General features: G+C 32.2%; 4 protein-coding genes and 1 non-coding gene across 7 annotated transcripts; 3 read left to right on the plus strand and 2 right to left on the minus strand.

Annotated features, from left to right (window-relative positions):
* The first annotated feature begins 1,117 nt into the window (after positions 1-1,117).
* On the plus strand, positions 1,118-13,871 carry LOC108739438. The gene is made up of 4 exons (XM_025980851.1): positions 1,118-1,150; positions 4,853-5,249; positions 10,174-10,338; positions 12,894-13,871. The coding sequence occupies exons 2-4, from the start codon at positions 4,890-4,892 to the stop codon at positions 13,092-13,094; spliced, it is 726 nt and encodes a 241-aa protein (XP_025836636.1). The 5' UTR covers positions 1,118-1,150; positions 4,853-4,889; the 3' UTR covers positions 13,095-13,871.
* LOC108739433 (metaxin-2) lies at positions 13,865-20,616 on the minus strand. 2 transcript variants are annotated; one of them, XM_018473335.2, is made up of 6 exons: positions 20,386-20,616; positions 19,933-20,255; positions 19,820-19,874; positions 16,092-16,429; positions 15,787-16,034; positions 13,865-14,377 (listed from the first exon to the last, which is right to left on the minus strand). In XM_018473335.2, exons 1-6 carry the CDS (start codon positions 20,531-20,533, stop codon positions 14,212-14,214), a joined length of 1,278 nt encoding a protein of 425 aa, XP_018328837.1. In that variant the 5' UTR covers positions 20,534-20,616; the 3' UTR covers positions 13,865-14,211. The 2 variants fall into 2 exon arrangements, with proteins under 2 accessions (XP_018328837.1, XP_018328836.1); XM_018473334.2 differs by having other exon boundaries at positions 19,933-20,318.
* On the plus strand, positions 17,272-17,343 carry Trnae-cuc. The gene has a single exon. It is a non-coding gene; the product is annotated as a tRNA-Glu (tRNA).
* Positions 17,933-19,679, minus strand: LOC108739434 (transmembrane protein 183). Of its 2 annotated transcripts, XM_018473337.2 has the most exons (3): positions 19,179-19,679; positions 19,044-19,113; positions 17,933-18,986 (listed from the first exon to the last, which is right to left on the minus strand). In XM_018473337.2, exons 2-3 carry the CDS (start codon positions 19,093-19,095, stop codon positions 17,992-17,994), a joined length of 1,047 nt encoding a protein of 348 aa, XP_018328839.1. In that variant the 5' UTR covers positions 19,096-19,113; positions 19,179-19,679; the 3' UTR covers positions 17,933-17,991. The 2 variants fall into 2 exon arrangements, with proteins under 2 accessions (XP_018328839.1, XP_018328838.1); XM_018473336.2 differs by having other exon boundaries at positions 17,934-18,986; positions 19,044-19,679.
* A 67-nt stretch (positions 20,617-20,683) lies between the features above and the next one.
* Positions 20,684-21,536, plus strand: LOC108739437 (60S ribosomal protein L23). Its single transcript, XM_018473338.2, has 3 exons — positions 20,684-20,789; positions 20,984-21,067; positions 21,151-21,536. The coding sequence occupies exons 1-3, from the start codon at positions 20,777-20,779 to the stop codon at positions 21,474-21,476; spliced, it is 423 nt and encodes a 140-aa protein (XP_018328840.1). The 5' UTR covers positions 20,684-20,776; the 3' UTR covers positions 21,477-21,536.
* The last annotated feature ends 1,153 nt before the right edge of the window (positions 21,537-22,689 follow it).

A 22,689-nucleotide genomic window follows, 5' to 3' on the forward strand; every position in this document is an offset into this window, starting at 1 on the left:
TCCGCGCCTCACAATAACTCGTTATTCTGATGTTTTTTTTTTGTTTTTGAATTTCACTGTGAGGAAAAGTATAACTTGTATTCTGTTTCATTACCTTCTTACCACAATATACGAGGGTGGATTGATAAGTTTCCGGCCTAACCAAGAGATGACGCCACTAGGCCTACCTTGAGGTGACATTCTATAGTACCATCCTTGGATAGCTTGTAGCTATAGTTTCAGCCCGATCTCCTTGCTAGTGTAGGTTTGACAGCNACTTTTAACTGTTAACTGTTGGTATACAAACCACAAAATAACACTGTGATGAAACAATTGTTAAGTATAATTAATGAAGCAGTGAAATTTACACAGTGCTTTTTACGACTATTTCGTTTAAACCGTATTCTTTCATGCATAAATAACAATTTTTGCAAGTACTCTTGCAGCATAAATATTTAAATTACATTTATAAACAAATAGAAAATAAAGATTAGTGTCCATTGTTGTTTCCAGAGGGATCAGTTTACTCAAACAAACAAAATTAGTTCCAAATTGGTGGCATGAAGTAAATTTTATACTCGACGACGCAGGAGACTTCGATGATGCGTTAGGAAACGAAACTCGAAACGATGAAAACAAAAACATGTAATAAAAATTTTGTGTGAAGAATAGGGTTGTCATAGTCGTTTTCTATGTTTCTTTGACGTTTCGGTAATCATGTCGTTGCCTTCCTCAAAAAAACAAATCAGATTTAAAATCACATTATTCGAATAATAAGAGCAAAACCGGGGAAATATCAAGAAACTTCGAACATCAAAATTTTGTTTCCAATTCTGCAACAGTCGCAGTACTCATAAAGGGTTGACACTTTTTAAAATAATCGGAGAAGATTAGGAAATGATAAAAACTGTATGTATAAAATATAGGGTTGTTCGGAAAGTCATTTCGTTTTTTACCGACAGAGGATTTAATTGTATTCTTTTGCACCCAACTTTACATTTAAGCCGTATAATTTTTATATGCTTTGAGAGCTCATATAGCAAGGCTTGTGTGTGAAAAATTCCAATTAATTCTACGCAGTAGTTTTTGGTTGGTGCCCTTTTAAATATGGAGAGCGATAAGCANCGCGAAACAACACAAATTACACCATTCCAGATGGGCCGAGAGCTGAGTGAGTATTATTTATACATAACTTTTTTGACCTGTGTCAAGTGTATTGAAATTTCTTTTGTTCACATATCCTATGTGGAGTATCTATAGTGTCGCTTATTGCAACAAAAAAATCGTTATTTAATCTCTCTCCTCTCTAATTTCTGAAATTAAAATTATGATGAATACTATAACAAAAATAAGTTGAGAACCTTTTAAAAATAACTTTCATAAATACGAATTTGAAATTAATCTTAAATATAAGTTTTGATGGGTACAATCTTTGCATGGGCTACACGATCTTTATTTCAGAAGGTATAGTTACTTCAAAATCTCATGAGCCTTCACATTCACTGCATTCCTACTGTACATTATGAAAACATTGGCTGTTAATTATGTGGCTCGTTTAATAACCAGAGAAGCAGCTCAAGCTAAACTATAAACAATGACTGCTAACGTTTTTAAGAAGTGTAGAAATCAAAAATATTCACTAACTTGAAACGGATAATAGATATTGCGAGTGTACAAAAAAGGAAATTTTTTGTCATTCTTTTAAATGTTACCTAATAGGTACAGTAGACATGCCTAAATGTCTAATTAGTGTTTTACACTATAATGCAACTTTAATCAAACATCCACGGGCATGTTCAAAGTTTCGAAATATTTTTGTGATTTGATAATTCAACATGTTGTCGATTATTCGTTACTATTCGTTCAACACTAATTATTTACCTATATGCAAGCGAGTTCGTTAACCATATAAAGTAGACGATAAAAAAAACATTTCAGCAAAACAACAAGCAGGTGATCAATTAAGCTCTGTCGAAACAGAACATTAAATTACCGTTTACAAAGTAAAACCTGCTTCTTCAGTACTTTTTGTTAATTAGTAACAAAGGGAATATGTAGGTATATGTATAAATTAGTACCATTGTAAAATATTTAAAAGCTTCGGCTGTAAAAAAAATTGTTGCAAAGCTTGTATCAATTGTCCCCCCAAAAAAAAGAGAAATTAATTTCAATTAATTCACATTCAAACTTAAACTTATGTATATGTTAATTATAAAGTTTTTTGTTTTTTTTTCCTTTTTTATTTTTTACGTTCACTACAGATATTTATAGCATAAGAAAAATGGAGATGTTATGAAAGTTGACAATGGAATAGATACGTGTTTATAGTCATGAGGAGGGTACTGGATCAGGAGCTAGGGATTCCTGACAGAAATAGGAGTAAAGAGTGGCAGTGGTAGACATTCATCATCATTATCATAAGGGCGTCAGTCCTAACACTGGTTGGACACGCACCTCCACTCTTTCCTATCCTAAGCTGTTCTTCTCACTTCCCCAAAAATTAGAACAAACCACATCCTTGACTATTTGCCAACAGTAATCTAATCTAGGCCTACTTCTACCCCTCCTAACTCCCTTTTCTGCCTCTAATATGTCTCTGACTAGACCTTCATGCCTCAGAAGGTGTCCTACCAACCTATCTCGCCTATTTCTTATTGACTTCCATAGACTCCCCTGTTCTCCTATTCTTACTAATACCTCTTCATTTCTAACCTTCTCTATTAACAGTATCCTCATCATTCGCCTGCAACAGCACATTTCCAACGCTTCTAACCTTTTCTTTTTCGCAGCGCCCACCATCCATGTTTCGCACCCGTACAGTGTTGCACTCCAAACATACACCTTTAACAATCTTTTTCGAATTTCTATATTAACCGTTCGCGAGCATAAAAGTGACTTCTTTTTATTGAAGGCGATTCTACCCATCGCTATCCTTTGCCTTATATACCTAGTACTCCATCCGCCCTAATTTATCTGACTTCCTAGATACCTAAAATCGGCCATTTCTTTTAATTTTTCGTCTCCTATCTTTATATTCGCTCTTTCCCTACTTTTTCTTCCCTTGCATACCAATATTTTTGTTTTACTTTTATTTATTTTCATACAGTACTATTTTGTAGACATTACTGTTCGTAAAAAAAGATGTAGGTTTCTCTAGTTTTCGAGAAATGCGAGGATTGATTCATGATAGGAAGACCGAAGTTTTCAAGCACAATATACATTTATTACAGGTAGGGTGTATCGAAGTAACTTTTCGGTATTCTAGACAGTCTTGATCTTGGCGTTGATCTTGCATTTTCACAAAGAAAAATTCATAACATTTGTTTTTCTGTCCAAACAAAACTAACTGAGAAAAGTAAATTCGGGAAATGTTGAAAAATATTTGTTATTTTATAGTGGGAAATTTTCCGTGTGGACCTCATGGTTCACTGATTGATCGTGAAACTCTTCGATTTCAATCAGATATAAATAATACCCACTATATGTATATAGGTGTAAGTATAAATATGTAAGGAGAACTGTTTGTAAATAAATTTATACATTTTCAATTTATCCTAAAAATAAATGCTACTTATCTCCTCCAACTTTAATCAGACAATATGTATAAATTTTTGTGTACACCTTTCCACTGCGATCTTGACCAATTTAAATAAAGTTCTTAATTACGAAAATAGAAAGGGAAGCAAATTTAAGCTTCGTCCTGGGTGGCAGATATGCAGATAACGATATCAGACAAGGTTGTTCTGAAAATGTACTAGACATCTTTGCTTTGTTCTTGTATTACCTTGTAATTATATTACTTTTCTCTTTGTTACAGGATGATGGTGACATAGAATTTTTCAACACAATTGTAATTCAACCTCACTTAAAATTAGTAACTAATCAGGGAAAAGGATTTCACATTAGGTGTAGATATAGTGCGCGAAACAACACAAATTACACCATTCCAGATGGGCCGAGAGCTGAGTGAGTATTATTTATACATAACTTTTTTGACCTGTGTCAAGTGTATTGAAATTTCTTTTGTTCACATATCCTATGTGGAGTATCTATAGTGTCGCTTATTGCAACAAAAAAATCGTTATTTAATCTCTCTCCTCTCTAATTTCTGAAATTAAAATTATGATGAATACTATAACAAAAATAATTTGAGAANCGAGCAAAGCTGCTGGTAAAACCTATCATAAAATTTTGTACACACATTTTTAGGTACAGAAAAGGGCATAAGAAACTTTTTATCCAGAAAATAAATACTGTTTCAGAGGAATAGAAATATTAATCTTATGTAGCTGTCTATGATGTTTGACACGTATTAAGGACATGTACACGAGCGAAGCCGCGGGTAAAACCTATCATAAAATTTTGTACAGACATTGTCATGGGTACAGAAAGGGACGCGTAATCTACTCTTCCCTAGGGTTTGAAAAAAATAATTTTGTGGTCTTTAATGATCTTGAGCACGCATTGAATATTATCTGACTTCCTAAATGCCGAAAATCAGTTAAAGATTATTATTACTGCCTCAGAATTTGCCTAAGTGAAATTACAGAAAAACTTAGACCGAGCAGACGGGTCAGAAATCGAACCGGTGCCCTCCCGATTGCTAAGCAGTAATACAAAAGCTCTAATGTTAAAGTCTAACCTCTAGGGTCTAGGCTATGTCACTGGTTACCACTTAAGCGGAATCGTTTGCAAGATAATGTACGGTCATGAAATTGACCAACTCGAACATTAACAAATCGCTCTAGTAAAACGTGATTGACCCTTTTCCTAGGCAAAACATCTCCGATTAAATTGATAATAGTGATCACGTCCTTCTTTGACTAGTTCTCGAGTTTAATAATATTAATTACGTATCTCTCCTTTTTTGCAGTCGTTTGACTTCAGATGATCACGTTCAGACGAACCCGATGCCTGGCTGTTCGATGAAAATTTTTTCGGGGGATCCCACGCAACACGAAGTTGCCGAAAGCGTTAAAATAGGCGACCCCTTGACCCTCGTCGTGTCGATAGACGAACAGGACACCTACGGACTGAGAGTAACGGACTGCCTGGTGCGGGACGGACTCGGATGGGGCGAACAAAAACTCATCAACGACGACGGTTGTCCGCTTGACAAGGAGATCATGGGAGTCTTCGAGTATTCCAAGGGCAGAACGAGAGCTTCTGTGCAATTCCAGGCTCACAAATTCCCTTACACCGCATCAGTTTACTATCAGTGCAACGTCAAGCTCTGTCTAAAGTCTGATAATGGCTGTGAATACGTGACGGTAAGTGTGTTGCTGTTTAATTTTTGTTAGCGCACTGAAGTGTTATTAGTGTATACAGGGTAGTCGATTAAGCGCGTCTTGCTCTCTAGCGGTCTTGCCGTTGAAATTAGAAGAAATGTTTCCAAAAAAGAATGTTCTTGGTCAAATCATCCATCTGCAGCAATTAATTTTAGAGATGGCGGACTTCCGGAAGTGTACATCAGCTGCCTTATTTTAAATGGAACACCCTGTACAGTAAAAGTTATTTATTCACTGTTTCCGTATTCGCGTTTTCATTATTCGCGGGCGAAAAAATTTGCAACCCAGTTCCTGTATTCGCGGTTAAAAATTTCATTACTCGCGGTTGCAATCGGTAAACAGAAAAGGATTCGGTGTCATTTATCAAGGGGATTGACCGCAATAGACCGCTCGTGCCTCGTATGATAACAGACAAAGGTTCACACTAACTCGGTACGTATTTGTTTTCCAATAATATGGTCATTAAAAGCTTGTACAAGTGCTTAAAGTTGATGTTTCTTGTAGGACACGTATTTTCAATAGAAATTAAAAAATTGAGAAATGCCCTTCGACAAGCTTTAGAACAAAGCTGTATCTATCTTATTACAAAATTTCAAACGTCTGTTTTAAATATTAAACTTATGATATCTAGAACCGATAAGCATGTTTTTACTCTATGGCGCGTGTATCACTAAATCCCCTTACTGTATCGGAATCTTTTGAATAGAAAAGGATTCGGTGTTATTTTTCAACGTATCAGCATCTTTTGAGTACTATTGGCTCGTGCCGAGGCGATTTTTATAAAAGACGTATTAATTTTGTAATAANTATGAAAATGTAACCGAGTGGACTAATTCAAAATTCAAAACAAGAAAAAAATCACTAAATTTTTTAAACTCTTACCTAAAGCTGATTATAACGATTAATTTTAATTGCGAATTTATCAATACATTGATTTTATTTTGATACATATTGGTTTTATTTTGGAACCTTAGAACGTATCCCCTATGATTCCATAGTAATTACCATTCCATACCCACGGTTTCTGTATTCGCGGCATATTTATGGAACGTACCAATATCCCGCGAATAAAGAGCTTTTACTGTTTATTATTACATTTTTGAATTCAGCATCGATTTTAATGTCGAGTTTGTTACACATTGTCCACTTTTGGACATTTAATGACACGGATTGTAATTGTCGTAGTTACTTGTTTCGGGGTAATCATTGTTGGTGCTTACCTACAATAAAAATTTCATGGAAAAAATCACGCGAAAATCACGAAAATGTAAAACCAGGTTTTCCTAAAAAGAAGGCAGAGAAATGACCCAAAATGGTTTTAAAACGATTTTTTAGAACACTATTTGTTCGCAAAGATTTGCTCTACAACCCTGCTATGAAAGTTTTATGAAAATCGATTCAACACCTCGAATATATGTTTGGAAAACAAGCCCTTTCTTATTTAAAGATTAAAGAATAGCGACGTATATTTTTAACCCACAGGTTTCACAAGTACAAAAATATTATTTCTGTTCAGAATTGTAAAATTTCGTCGCTTATGTCTTTGTTCCAGATGTTGTTATAAGACAGTACTACAGAATTATTAAATTAAATTATACTTTTTTGCAAATGTTTTTTTTTCTGTTCTGAACAACTTTTAAAGTGGCAAATACAATTCGACTTATTTTAAAGATGAATAGAAACCGAAACTTCCCTTCAGTACTTCACATTTCAAACAAAAAGCTAAAAATCTATTTTATTATTTCGATTAAAATATTTATAGTGTTTTAATTCAATTTAAAGTTTCTAACCGGAGTCATCAGAATTTATTCCGTTAAAATAACAACCATATGTTCAATAAAACAAATTATTCGTGAAGCCAATAACAAGTAAAAAAACACGTCTTTTCATATGGGTATTCTATTTTAGAAACAGGTTTTCAAATAAATTTGACTACTAACAAACGAGAATTAAGAAGTTACAACACATTTAATGTGCATGTTTATGATTAAAATCTATCTAATGTATAGAGTGAAAGTGTAGTAAATTTAAATAAAGATAAAAAGTGACAGAGTAAGTATTTTAAAGGAGAAAATTAAAAAAATATTATGAAGAGGTAAAGTTTGTAGGTTTGGATGTAGGAGATAAACTTCGAAAGAACTTTTAGGCTGAACGTAGACTATATTCCATTATTCCATTGCAATAAATGGTCTTTTCGTGGAGATGCCAAGTGGGCGAAGTCGCGGTCACAGCTACTTTTCGATAAAAATATATATTGGGATCAATTTCCAAGCGCATTATTGTCTATTAGAATGGTAACATGCTACTGGGATCTTTTTGATAATTTTACATTTATTCAGTCTTGTAATCAGATTAGAACTCCTGCACATTAAAATACTTGATAACCTCTTCCCGTTGATTATATCCTACAGAATGAATAATCTATCCAGAACGCATTTCGTCCTGAAATGTTAACGATGAGTATTAAGCCTGACAAGTAAATATGTTCATTTACCTAACGGATTTTAATTAGACATATTTTAAATATACGTACGTATGTGGTTATCAAGAACTTGTTTGAATTCAAAGTAATGTTCTACCGGCAACAGTATAATTACAGGAAAATGATGTCCGCTTTATAAATATCTATATACATCTACACCCATTAATGGCCAGGCGATTTGCAATAAACTGTTTGTTTATAAACTATGAACATTGAAGCAATAACTACTTTACATATTCAAATATGTAGTAATCTCATGAAATTTTGTACAGACATTGTCATGGGTACAGAAAGGGACGCGTAATCTACTCTTCCCTAGGGTTTGAAAAAAATAATTTTGTGGTCTTTAATGATCTTGAGCACGCATTGAATATTATCTGACTTCCTAAATGCCGAAAATCAGTTAAAGATTATTATTACTGCCTCAGAATTTGCCTAAGTGAAATTACAGAAAAACTTAGACCGAGCAGACGGGTCAGAAATCGAACCGGTGCCCTCCCGATTGCTAAGCAGTAATACAAAAGCTCTAATGTTAAAGTCTAACCTCTAGGGTCTAGGCTATGTCACTGGTTACCACTTAAGCGGAATCGTTTGCAAGATAATGTACGGTCATGAAATTGACCAACTCGAACATTAACAAATCGCTCTAGTAAAACGTGATTGACCCTTTTCCTAGGCAAAACATCTCCGATTAAATTGATAATAGTGATCACGTCCTTCTTTGACTAGTTCTCGAGTTTAATAATATTAATTACGTATCTCTCCTTTTTTGCAGTCGTTTGACTTCAGATGATCACGTTCAGACGAACCCGATGCCTGGCTGTTCGATGAAAATTTTTTCGGGGGATCCCACGCAACACGAAGTTGCCGAAAGCGTTAAAATAGGCGACCCCTTGACCCTCGTCGTGTCGATAGACGAACAGGACACCTACGGACTGAGAGTAACGGACTGCCTGGTGCGGGACGGACTCGGATGGGGCGAACAAAAACTCATCAACGACGACGGTTGTCCGCTTGACAAGGAGATCATGGGAGTCTTCGAGTATTCCAAGGGCAGAACGAGAGCTTCTGTGCAATTCCAGGCTCACAAATNAGAGTATTGGCGCGAACGTGACTATATCCTGGGTTCGATTCCCGACGAGGGCGTGACAACAGCATTAATTAATAAAATGATGATATAAGATTCCTGAGAGCAATGTTAATTTTTATGGTTTTGTTTGTATAAAAATACTTCATTATTACCCCAAAAATAAAACATCCAGCGTTATAATTTTTGTGAACAAAATTATTCTGCAAAATAGAAAAAGTATTACATACTTGACAATGAGTTTACATCTCGAACTTGCACGATAAAAATTCAATATTCATCAATAATATTCTCGTGACCTAAGATATTGTCTATACTACAACATTGTAGTAAAATAACTTTGTAAATCATTTAGTCGGTAAGCTGTCCATTTACGGATGCTAAAGCCGATTTGTATATTAAACGTTTGTAACGGTGCTAGCTAGCTTTTGCCCTCTCGACCTGACCTTACCTCTCATCTGCAATAAGTTACGAAAATTGTGCGATAAATACTTTAACAAAGTCAATGTGAATATACCGGATGTTTGATTTCCAAGTTTATTCTTTCAGATTTGTCGCAATTTGTAATTTTTGCTGTATGCGTTATTCTTAAATTGTTTAAAATTCATAAAAGTCACAATTACCCTGAAAAAATATGTTGATGTTGAAATATGTAATACTAGACAGTTTTTACTCACGGTTTTGTTCGCGTTGATATTCTAATATAAATGCGTGTCAAAAGATCATTGACGACCACACAAACAAATTTTTCTATTCCTCGGGAGCGGCATTTTTTTCTGTGTCCTTTTCTGTACTCCTGAAAATATGTTCACAAAATTTCATGATGATCGGTTGAATAGTTGAGGCGTGAAATAGTAACAAACCAAACAATTAAGTGTAAATAGTTTACATTTTTATTTCTAACATCGGCCTAATTAGTATAATTTTCACCAAAAAAACCTGCAATGTTTAAATCATTAAACATCAAATTAGAATTCTTAAAATTAAAACACAGAAACAAAAACCAGTAATTTTTGGTCAACTTTTCTATTTTACAACCAGGTTTTTGTGTAAGAAACTATTTTAATCAAATAGTAACCTAACATATTTCAACGAAAGTTAATCTTACTGTACAATGTCAGTATAATAATTTGATATCTTATAGAGGCATTCGATTTAGAGAAATTTTAAAATGAATGTAACGAAATTCGATGCTGGGTTAGGCGAGTAACCCGCATGTCGGTATCGTCAAAATTCACAAACGCTAACTAAAGCGTTAACTTTTTTTATTGTAAACGTATAAAAACAGCTTCTTCCGACAATTGCGATTGTAGTTGAATCAAAATTGTCATTTTTAGCCTCCCGAGTGTGGAATCAGCAGCAACCGAATTCGAAGGCAGGCTATAGACCCTAGCAGTGAAGGAACTCCAGCAACTATCGAGGTGTACAGCGGCCTTTATGTCAACGAAGACAACGACCCCGAAAAAGCTGCACCTGAAGACGGCGCTGTTTACAGCAAAAAGGTAAAGAATGATTATGCCTCTTAACTTTTTTTTGCAGACTTTAATTAAACCTGTTTTTCATTCGCTACATAACCGTCTTCATTTACTTCCACTATTCGTAAGTAAAAGACACGCCTGATGTTCGAAAGAACGAACGTTCTTATTTAAATTTCTCTATTCGAAATCAAATGAAAATGTGTTGAATTAGAAAAAACATTTGTGATATGATTGATATTAAAGGGGCCAACTATTTTACAACAAAAAGTATAACACAGATTCAAGAAACAACTCCAACAATGATCCATAATGCATAATAAAGACATCTGTAACATTTTATTCTACAATTAATCTTATTTGTCTTTTAATTTCATTATTTAAGTATTTTTCAAGTACTTTTGGTTTGGATTCTCTTAAAAAGTAACGAATAAGTATCTACAAAAGTACTTAGTTCTTTCAAAGACTTTTTTTATGTAGCTTGAAGAACATCACGCACATATCACACAGATATTGTTTTAATTGGTAACGATGATTTGCATTTACCTTCTTTTGATTGCGATAACAAAATAACCAAGCCCAAATTACGTATTTTGTTGTTTTAATTATTATTTAGAATTTATTAAATATTAGGTACCTACACATAAAATCTAAAAACAAATAACGACATCCCATTATATCATTTGATTAAGCAAAACTATTAAAAGTTTTGCTAATAAAAATTCAAAATCCGCTTTCTGCATTAGTGGTTAGTGTTTTATTGACACAGAAACAACTTGGCCTTTTGTCGTTAAATTGGTAAATATTGCATTTTATGGGTAAACGATGTTGAAATCAAAAACCTACTTCTACTTTTCTGTAAATAACAACAGAATTAGAAAAACATCATGACTCTATCATTACAACATTGAGAAAATACTTGTCTTGACATATTTTTTATTTTCTTTACACGTTTAGCAAATTTTAGTAGTTTCTTGCAATTAATAAAAGTATTTTCAGGCTCGCTCCACAGATTATAAAAATATTGCACCAAAAGTGCGGATATAGTTCAGTTATGTAGAAATTTTAAGAACATAGCATGCTTATCTTTTGCAAAAATAAAAAATTTCATATGACTACATAATTAGCAGTTCCCTACTTAAATTTTCTTAGTGCAATTAGTGTACAGATGTAATGTTTTTTGTTAATAAATAATAAATAAATATTAACTGTTAGGTGCAACTTACACGTTATACGAAAATTTTTTTTGAAGAGGTTAATATTTAATCTTTTTAATGTTGACACCCTCGCCGGGAATCGAACCCACTACGTTTAGTAGTCAGAGTATTGGCGCGAACGTGACTATATCCTGGGTTCGATTCCCGACGAGGGCGTGACAACAGCATTAATTAATAAAATGATGATATAAGATTCCTGAGAGCAATGTTAATTTTTATGGTTTTGTTTGTATAAAAATACTTCATTATTACCCCNTATTATATATTTTGAAATGTTTTCGTTAATCGTTATTATTCTTCATACTTTTGCGAGCTATCCTTATTAGAAATGTGTGACAAATATTTTCGTGCGGTGATCTAGTCTATTTTAAGGCATCTTTAAAGGTGTCTTAAGTAACCGCATTACGCGTTTCTGTTATGGTAAGTGCGGATATTATTATTTCATTACCTTTTGCCGTACCATTTCAGTCATCAAGTGAAAGCTTTTGGTAACGTTCATAACACACATATTATACGTCAGTTGTATGACATTCACTTTTCACGTTACCTTCAATTTCGTTGGTTCTAATTACAAATGCACAAGTACCCTATACTTGGACTGAAACAAAATACTACGTGGGTACTTGGCATATTTGATACATATACATACATGTTATATGTGCCCACAGTTGTTATTATACTTACTCAAAATTGTAAATACGCCAGAAGCAAATTTATTGTTCTTATTTTTAGTGAATTAGGTTCATTTTGTATACTTATTACTTTCTTCATAATTTTTATTTTATTGTTTTAATAACATTTTTTCGACATTTCTCCAATTTCATTTTTCATTTGAGTGTTTGATTTGTCCCAACTAAAATTACCGAATTATTTGAAAAGTGGAAATATTTATCAAATGCGACTCTCATATTCTCATCTCTTAATAGAAATAGACAACTTCAACTTTATCTCAAATTCATAGCTTTTATAATACGTAGTGGCTTTGTAAATTCTTTATTATTTTCATGATCATAAGTCGTCTGTCCAAAGATTGGTTGGATACGCACCTCCACCCCTTCATATCTTGAGCCAATTTTTGCATTTCCCAAAAATTTGAAAATTCCACATCCTGTGTACTGCTGTTTCGACTTCTCTAATGTGTTTCTAACAAACCCTTCATGCCTTAAAAGGTATCCCACCTTATCTCCCATTTCTTTATTGACACACATAGCTATCCTCTGTTCTCATACTTTTCTCATAATATTACCTCATTTCCAACCTTTCCTTTCCACTATATTTTCTTTTTGTTTTATCTAATACAAATCTTTCTATTTGAAGAACAGAATGTTTTGTTTTCTATGTCTTAAAATTAAATTTTTGTTTCAGACTTCAGATGACAGTATTTGCATATCGCAGCACAGTTTTGCAGTTGGAATTTGTGTGGCTGGATTAATTTTAATGTTAGCTGTTGTAGCAGCAATTTTATGTCTCCTTGCAAGTAGGAGACGTCATAAATCCACTTCAAACACAGGCAGCTCAATATACAGTGGTCCATATACAAACACTGCCTATAGTCACACTAGTTAGGAACTTAACTTTATTTTCAAATTCCTTCTTACTATTTCCCTTCAATTAATTACGACGAAATCAACGAGACGATTAATCGACTTTCAAACGATTGAACGCCATTAAAGAAAAGTGATAACAGTAGGTTTTAGGTGCCATTGCAACAACTATTTACTTTTTTAATTTTTTAAAGACTTGCTCACGTTAGTCATACTTTGCTCCTTTAAACTGCCATACACCTAAATTGCTTATATTAAGGGTGACTTAAGAACACGTAATTAGAGTTACATAAATTAAAATCAATCTATAATAACAAAATATAAACATATTTATCTAGAAAATACGTATTTCGATTTTAGTATTAATTGTATTTCCTATTTTTCGTATGGTAGGTAGATACTATACATGCAATTCAAGCTTTAATATTTGGAGCAATTAGGTTTAATATGGGATTTTGGTGAAGGGTATCTATTAATAAATTTGCAAATTCTGTAACAACAGCATGTACAAAACGTACAGCTCTTGTTAAATTTGCAAATGTTTTGTTATTTTTATACATTTACAAATAATCGTTTGAGATGATGTTGCATTTTTTCAATATAATTTTAATAGTTGGAATGTTATTAATCTGTAACTGTAGACATTTTAACTTATCTGACCTGGAGTCACAGTGACATTGATTACCTCTAGTTTGTATATATTTCTATACGAATTTAATGTCGCTCTGATTCATGGTCAACAAGTCACGTTACAGAACAAAGTAAATTTGTTTAAATCAAAAGACTAAAAGGTGCTTATAACAATTTTTATTTAACACTTGTTTTACATTTATAAAACGAATAAAACATTTTGTATAATTGACTGAACTTTATTTATCTACATTATTTCTTTTTTTATTTTAATTACAAAGGTAAAAAATACATAGGTATTACGTAATCGTTTTAAATAAAATTATGCGAACAACACACTTCATACATTCAAATAAATATCATACTTTCCATCTTTATTAAAAAATATATACTGTTAATTCATGTGAAATTGAGATGTAATATCCATGCGTTGCATGAAACAAGCACTTTTTTCTCTAGTAATTTCTACTCTACAAATCATAACTATCAATAATGGTAATAACGTTTCCCTATGAACCATTGATTTCCTTTTTAAAATAAGCCGTCTCAATTCGTTTTGCAAGGTCTATTAATAACGGGAAATTTTTTACTATATTTGCAAGATGACTGTTTGGAAGTGGAGTGGTGATAATCGCGAATAGATGTCCAAAAACTAGGGCGTCCAACTCTGTCGGTCTGAAAGGTGCGTTTTAAAAGATTGTTACACCAACTAAATAAGTATTATGTTGGAGTAACAACATCAGCGTGACATGCAGTGAATTGACAAAATTTGATCGATTTTCTGTAATATGCTTGTTAAATATGATAAATAAGTATTTCACTGTAGATTAATACCTAAGAAGTTAGAAGGAAAAATTCGTAAGCACAAAACAAAGAATATAGCTCCAGTTTTTTGGGAAACGTGAAAATTGGCTCAAGACAGGAAGGGGAATAATGGATTTCGAAATTAAAACAAAATAATATAAACGAAGTAAGCATCATTAGCAAGTATTATGTGTGTATTAGTTTTTTAATTTCAATATTCAACATTTATTGATATACGCTTTCATAAAAAAAAATTTTGTAACAAGTTCTTCATTTGTTTATTAAATCAAATACATATTTCACATTAAATTTAAAAGTTTTTCATAATCAAGTAGAAATTTGCAAAAAACAAATTAATGAGAAAACTACCATTAAATAATTTGGAATTCAGCAAGAAATGAATTATCAAATTCGACATCAATTATTTTTGAAAATTAATTGTTATATCGAAAGAGAGACTAAGGTATCGACAGCCGCGTTTCTAAGCGGGAGCGTCCTATTGTTATTCGAATATTTAACCAAGTAAGCATTGATCGATTTAGTCCGCGTGGGCGACTGCTACGGTATGTTCTACATTTTGCTGTGCTACAAGAGTCAAATTTTTGTTATTAAAACTCTGAGAATCAACTATTTGATGCTGAAATTCAATTCTGAAGTTCGATAGAAATTAAATCCATTAGTCTGAGTTGAACATCCGAATGTTTTTAGAGGAAATTGCTTTCTGCCTCAGCGATTTTTCATAGTAAATTCGGCGACTGTTGGAAGTTAAATAGAGGTCGAACATAATTCTACTACATTTTGAAGGCTAAGAACTGATGGCATTAGTCATGGTAACTTGGTAACGAAAATAGTGATGTAGCAGCCGTACGTCCTTAATAATAAAATGATAATTTTTGTTTATTTATAGATGTAATCAACGATAAGTTCCTGAAAGCATTTATATTTTCTTAGCGCAAAAAAGGAACACACAGATGTAATGTTTTTTGTTAATAAATAATAAATAAATATTAACTGTTAGGTGCAACTTACACGTTATACGAAAATTTTTTTTGAAGAGGTTAATATTTAATCTTTTTAATGTTGACACCCTCGCCGGGAATCGAACCCACTACGTTTAGTAGTCAGAGTATTGGCGCGAANATTATAGTTTACAACTTCAGAAACCTACAGGCAAAATTTGGCTAAAAAGACATTTAAACTTCTAAAATGTTATTAGGTGAAAATATTAAACTTTAATAAGGAGTTCTTAATACAATAAACATAATAGATAATAAACTTACTGATTTCCAAAAAAATATGGGCTTTCTTGCTTCTGTAATCTAATGCTTAAAGATTCACAACATCTTTCCACCTCACCATAAACATCTTCTAAGGATTTTTCATACCATTTCATGACTTTTAAATGATTAACAACTTGATATTTTTTTGTCCATGTTTGAATTAAATTTAGAGGCCATGGATAAACACAACCATACCTTGGCTTTGTTACTTCATTATATGTTTCTGAATCACACCAGCAAATATATAACTACAAATAGGGAACCATAAATGTTATTTACTAAAAAGAAATGTACTAACTACTGACCTCAGCATTTTCTAGTACATTTCGTACTAAAGAGGTATATGCACGTAATTCTGATTTTTGATTATCATCTAATTTTGATGTTAGGGATATATCCTTTTTAGAAACAAAGTGAACAATTCCTTCAAGTTCAGATATGACAAAGGCCCCGCATTTAATGAATGGAACTTTTCCTGATGGGGACATAAACTCTGCATTAGCCCTTGGTTCAACTTCATAGTGAAGGTTACACATTTTCAAAAACGCTTGAACAGCAAGACAGTTTGCGTTGTCTGGAAGTAATATTTGTTCTACTTCAAATGGCTGATACAGTTTAACATCTTTAGGCCATGGTTCTTGAGCTAAAAGTAATAATAAATTTAAATACTCTAATAATTTTTATATTTATTGGCACTCTCTGCCCACTCATTCATTATTTGTGTAATTTGTATTTTGGGTTCTGGAGCCTTTCTTGTGCGGCCTTCATGAATTACTTATGTTAATTACTTACTGAATACTTATATTAATTAATATTTAATAATTTGAAAATTAATTGTTATATCGAAAGAGAGACTAAGGTATCGACAGCCGCGTTTCTAAGCGGGAGCGTCCTATTGTTATTCGAATATTTAACCAAGTAAGCATTGATCGATTTAGTCCGCGTGGGCGACTGCTACGGTATGTTCTACATTTTGCTGTGCTACAAGAGTCAAATTTTTGTTATTAAAACTCTGAGAATCAACTATTTGATGCTGAAATTCAATTCTGAAGTTCGATAGAAATTAAATCCATTAGTCTGAGTTGAACATCCAAATGTTTTTAGAGGAAATTGCTTTCTGCCTCAGCGATTTTTCATAGTAAATTCGGCGACTGTTGGAAGTTAAATAGAGGTCGAACATAATTCTACTACATTTTGAAGGCTAAGAACTGATGGCATTAGTCATGGTAACTTGGTAACGAAAATAGTGATGTAGCAGCCGTACGTCCTTAATAATAAAATGATAATTTTTGTTTATTTATAGATGTAATCAACGATAAGTTCCTGAAAGCATTTATATTTTCTTAGCGCAAAAAAGGAACACACAGATGTAATGTTTTTTGTTAATAAATAATAAATAAATATTAACTGTTAGNAATGAAAGCTTGTATTAAAGAAATTGTTGCATAAGTAGTTAATAAAACTAAAAGCTGACATTTCCACGTATCCGGTATGGTCTAGTGGCTAGGATACCTGGCTCTCACCCAGGAGGCTCGGGTTCGATTCCCGGTACCGGAAAACCTTTTTGTTCCAATAACGGTCTTTTAAGATGTTAAAGTAAAATAAGAGTCTAAATTTTTGAATATGCATTTTAATTTTTGAGTAATAGTGTTCTTATAAAATAATGACTACAAAAATATTTGACATGCTTTAATTTAAAATTCATTTTCGTCTGGAATGAGTTGCCCATTGCCATAAAGTTCATATACAAGTCCTTTTTTAGTAGCTGAAGTAGCTTTTATTACACCATCAAAGTCATCAACTTTAAATCGAATTTCTGTTCCGTTATCGATGAATGTATTAATGGTTTCTTGTAAATTACCATTAATCCATACATTGAGATTTTGTTTTTCTAAAATATATACATTATTATTTGTTGTGTGGTATTTTATGGCAGATCGTATGCCTTTTGACTTTATTCTTTAGTAGTTAGTACCAGTTCCCAGTTGAATGTATGTTTCACGTTAATACACTGATATTTAGACATACACCAGTGGTGAATTGAGACCAAACATCATCTTATGATAAACACGGCGTGGTATATAAAAATTCGTTGTAATTTTTTCATATAAATAATAAAATATACTTTAAAACAATATACATTTCTTTATAATACATTAAACAACAATATCTAATTTTTATTATTTAGAAAAAGCATGGAACCAATCATGACTCTTCTTCACAAGGCATTATTTGAATTTTACCACTTTGGGGGTAAAGAGGATGCCACCAATTCAAAATTTTTAAATCAATAACTGGATCTATAACACAAGTATTTTCAGTTTGAAGATTGTGAGTAGTACTTCTGATTGCAGAACCAAAGCCTAAATGCAATGAGTGATGGCAATAACCCTTGCTTAATGGTTGACTAACTGATGTTAAGGTCAGTCCTAACACAATTGGAATTGCAACAAAATTGGTACTTCTTACTTGTAGTACAGTACAATTTTCATCTGGATTAGCAGATATATCACCCAACACTTTAATCAAATTCAAATGGTTATAAGTTCCCTGACTACAATGAGGTGGTTTTATGAAGTCCTTTAATTTAAAGTAGTAAAACCAATCCTTTTTCTTCTTTTCATGCCACTGAAGTATGCACTGCTTATGTTTCAAAAGATTTGGATCGTTTTTTGTAATACCATTAAGATACAATAACCTTGATACAAATGGTGGATATACACAATAAAGGGCTCGAATCACAGTTGGTTTTAGTCCATAAACACGATTGATGCTGTCTGGCTGATAAACTTTAGGTAAGTTTTTAGCATTTTTACAAAATCTATCATAAAGTCTTCTCCAAAAGGCAACTGTTTTCACAACTTCATAAGAATGTCTACAAACTGCTGCAAAAACTGATATATCTTCTGGTCTAATATATTCTGACAATAAAAACCATAAGTCCAAAGGATAAACGTGACCTGTATTCTCTTTCATATTTTTATTATCGCTTGTGCTATTAGTTCTTGCTTTTGCAACCAAAGAGAAAGTCCCATCTTCATTTTCCTGGCTAATAAAATCAAAATTGCTGTCATATTCTTCCTTTTCGTCCCATGACTTCTCTTTTTCTATTGTGTGAAGCACAGAAATCACATTACTGACTAACTTCTTTGGCCTGTACACAGGTTTAACCGAATTAGCAAAGTCATTAATGGTTACATCTGCAATTATAGAGATCAATTAAAGATTTTCAGTGTAAATTATGAATGCTTACAAACCTGCAAGAGAGTTGTTCTTCAACTTATGCAACTTCGTTCTTGATTTGCTCATTACTGCACAGGATACAAACTAACAGCAAGTAAAGAATCCAATTACGGCCAAGTAAATAATAAATTATTAATGTTAACACCTACTGCAATTTTATTTTATCTTCATTCGGTTTTAAGTTTACAAAGTCGTAATTTCATAATATCATGAGAAGACATGAGTGATGAATTGTCTAGTAACTACAATTACCATTTGTAGATAAAAATACATAGAAATATTTCCTTTACGTCTTCACCACATTTTTAAATCGCTTTAAATTCTAATTTTTGTGAATGTGGGATTCTTAATTTTTGGTTAAAATGCATCATAGAAATGCATAAAAGGTTACCACAGAGTAGAGAGAACCGACCACTGTGTCAAACAAATATATTCACCAGATATTCACTTACAAAAAATAAAAATCATAAACCCAATCAGACTCATAGACACAATTGTTAAATATAACAATCTTCTTGTTTACTTTCCGTTAGCAAATAGCAGCTAATGTTTTCTTTAAACGCCTTTATGCAATTATTTTGTTAATGCTGAATATAACATATTTCAGATTACGTATTTTGTTGATTGAAATTAATGTGATACGGCAACTGTGGCAATGCTTAACTCTACGTATATCTATTATCTATGGCTCAATTTTAAACTTTTTTCCATAGAATATAATAAGGTTCACTGTTTGAACGTGATTACAATCACAGCATACGGAAAATTCAAACAAAATAAAACAACTTACCTCCTTTCATGAATAATCCTACTGTTGCAGTATAATGTTCTGAATCGAAGGGTACCTAGGTACACAAACAAATTTTACATTATAATATATTTTAATAAGTATTTCATGTTTACCTCCGAAACACTTTCTTCTAATATTTGTGTTAATATATTCTTATTCGGAATTTTATTTGTATTTGATTCATATTTTGAATTCACTTGAAGTTTTATACACTTTTCACCAATTTCTTCTTTAATTTCAATGCTGTTTGATGTTTCTAAATTGTGACTTTCTTCGAATAAAGTATATGAACTGTTTGCTCTAGATTTGACTTCTATTTTGCAATCAGACGTAAAAGTTTCAAGCTCAATTTCGGAGTTTTGCTCACTTTTGGTGTTGACAGAAATGCGATGCGTTTCAACATTGCTAGAAACAGGCGGAACATCCTCATCAACCACTGGAATTGTAAACGATGAAGATGTTTTGAATGTAATTTTATAATTCACTTCATTTTTCGATTCTTCAATTGAAACATTGTTGTAAACGGAAATGAGTTAGTTTTTTATCAAATAAATTGTATTTCTTACTTTCAAATTGATCATTCGTTATTTTACAAGTTTTTGATAGTGGATTATCTCCGTCAGGTCCCAGCGTGGAAGTTTCTTTTACGACTGGTGAATGTAAGAAACTGATTAAGTGACGACTTCCTCCCTCCTTTCGCTCTGTGATAAACATATTGTAAAATACCAATAAAAATAATTAAAAATGCCAAATTTATTTTACTCTTGTAAAACTTCCGCTAAAATTTCAATTATTTGACAATTTGCCTATCGAAACAAATGAGGAACAAACAGCGGTGTTTTGAAAATCGTAATCATTTGAGCCGGTAATGATACTACAAGCAGCATAGAGAACTGTGCAGTAAAAACGGTGAGGGTACCATAGACGTTTCTTTTACAATTTTTGTAACGAAGAAAAATGTCGAAGCGAGGTGCGTAAATAGTATCCGCTATTATCTTAATAATCGTTTCTTTAGATTGGTTTTATTCAGTATTTATTGCTTTTATATACAAATTTTTAAAGTCTGAATAGCTTAACAGTTCCAAATACAATTGGTGTATTGTATATGGAAAATATTGGCAGTTGTGAGGTTATATTATTAGTAAAGATTTTTTGTCTTTTTAGGTCGTGGTGGTTCAGCAGGAGCGAAATTTAGAATTTCCGTTGGTCTCCCTGTCGGGGCTGTTATTAACTGTGCCGACAATACAGGTAAATTTAAAAATTCGATACTAAACATATGAGACAAGCTAGCCCTTGTTAGTATTTGGAGTGACAAACGTTTTATGTTTTAGGGGCCAAGAATTTATATGTCATAGCTGTACAAGGTATTGGTGGTCGTTTAAATCGACTTCCCGCCGCTGGTTCTGGCGATATGATTGTGGCAACAGTGAAAAAAGGTAAACCAGAACTAAGAAAGAAGGTAATGCCAGCAGTTGTTATAAGACAGCGGAAGCCGTTCCGTAGGAAGGATGGTGTATTTATTTATTTTGAAGACAATGCTGGTGTTATAGTAAACAACAAAGGGGAAATGAAAGGTTCGGCAATAACTGGACCTGTTGCAAAGGAATGTGCAGATTTATGGCCGAGAATTGCATCAAATGCTAGCAGTATAGCTTGATATATTTTTCTCTTTTGTTAATTTTACTATAAAACTAAAATAATAAAATAGTGTCCAGAATTTGAAGTCTTTGTGTAATGGTATTAAATGAAAGCATTGCTTATTTTATTAATTGATTTGTACAGTTGAAGTTAGAAAGGTGGATGAAAATACTTGAAAATAATTTTTCTTCTGTATTTTTAATAAAACTGCATAATTTTTAATTTTAAAACAAAACACCATATAAGAGCAAGATAAGGAGATGTAGGTACTAGGTTTATTATCCATCTTAATATTTGTGTTCCTCAGTTTGCATAGGCACAGCAGAGTATTTTTACATCTTTATGATTTTGCTATTTATACTGCAAAAATACTTCACTGGTAATTTGCAAAATTAGTCCACATTGGCATAATAACAAAAATGAAAAATAATGTAATGCATTTTGTTAGTAACTTAACAACCGAATTTAAATCAGCAATGTTTACAATAAATTACTTTTTTACCAATTTCAAATTTTCTTCCGTTTAGATAAGATAAATTTACGAAAAAAGTTTTATTTCAGAAATTTTGTTTTGGTGGAAATGCTGAAAAAGTAAAAATGATCAATAAAATTATTACACTTTAGTAAAATTATTGTTTTAAATTTTCTAAAATAGTATTTAAAAGTTACATTTTGCGTGTGGTGTGCATTTGAACGTTAGATATACCTAGTGGATCACTTTTTCTATATTTTACTTGAGTTCATTAGTAATGAAATCTACTTAAATCTTACGGTTAGGTAAATTATTATTATTTTGAACATTTGAAAGTTTCTTAAAATTATCTTTAACGCAATGCATTGTTTTAACGTTTCTAAGTTAGTTAATTTGTTTTTAAAGAACAAAGTGTAGTTTTAATGATTATTATATCTTAATGTACATTTTGAAATGTTTGTAAGTGTTTGTCGATGTTTATAATAAAACATTCATGTTTGAAAGGCGGTCTTGGCGAGGTAGGTACATAACATCCATATAGGATCCTTTCCTGTATACTTTATGCAGGATTGGCCTCCTTTCCCTTTTTTTATGAAACAGAACTGACGATTTATAGAAAAATAAGCTGCAGAATTCTAATGTTCCTATTCAGTACTTGTAAGCTCGAAATTTTAGTTTATTTTAAATTTGATTATAGTGTGCCAGCGGTCGCTTTTTTTTTCGCGTATTTATTTTTTAAAATTATATTACATATTAGAAT

Source organism: Agrilus planipennis, unplaced genomic scaffold (genome assembly GCF_000699045.2).
Source record: "Agrilus planipennis isolate EAB-ADULT unplaced genomic scaffold, Apla_2.0 scaffold4, whole genome shotgun sequence".
Classification (NCBI taxonomy): Eukaryota; Metazoa; Arthropoda; class Insecta; order Coleoptera; family Buprestidae; genus Agrilus; species Agrilus planipennis.

Coding starts and splice junctions, on each gene's coding strand:
- LOC108739438 (XM_025980851.1), top strand. CDS start 4,890: ATGCCTGGCTGTTCGATGAAAATTTTTTCGGGGGATCCCACGCAACAC. Junction 5,250..10,173: donor ATGGCTGTGAATACGTGACG/GTAAGTGTGTTG, acceptor TGTCATTTTTAG/CCTCCCGAGTGTGGAATCAG. Junction 10,339..12,893: donor GCGCTGTTTACAGCAAAAAG/GTAAAGAATGAT, acceptor TTTTTGTTTCAG/ACTTCAGATGACAGTATTTG.
- LOC108739434 (XM_018473337.2), bottom strand. CDS start 19,095: ATGAGCAAATCAAGAACGAAGTTGCATAAGTTGAAGAACAACTCTCTT. Junction 18,987..19,043: donor GAAGAACAACTCTCTTGCAG/GTTTGTAAGCAT, acceptor CTATAATTGCAG/ATGTAACCATTAATGACTTT.
- LOC108739433 (XM_018473334.2), bottom strand. CDS start 20,533: ATGTTTATCACAGAGCGAAAGGAGGGAGGAAGTCGTCACTTAATCAGT. Junction 19,875..19,932: donor TAGAAGAAAGTGTTTCGGAG/GTAAACATGAAA, acceptor TTGTGTACCTAG/GTACCCTTCGATTCAGAACA. Junction 16,430..19,819: donor AGGATTATTCATGAAAGGAG/GTAAGTTGTTTT, acceptor TATTACTTTTAG/CTCAAGAACCATGGCCTAAA.
- LOC108739437 (XM_018473338.2), top strand. Junction 21,068..21,150: donor TAACTGTGCCGACAATACAG/GTAAATTTAAAA, acceptor TTTATGTTTTAG/GGGCCAAGAATTTATATGTC.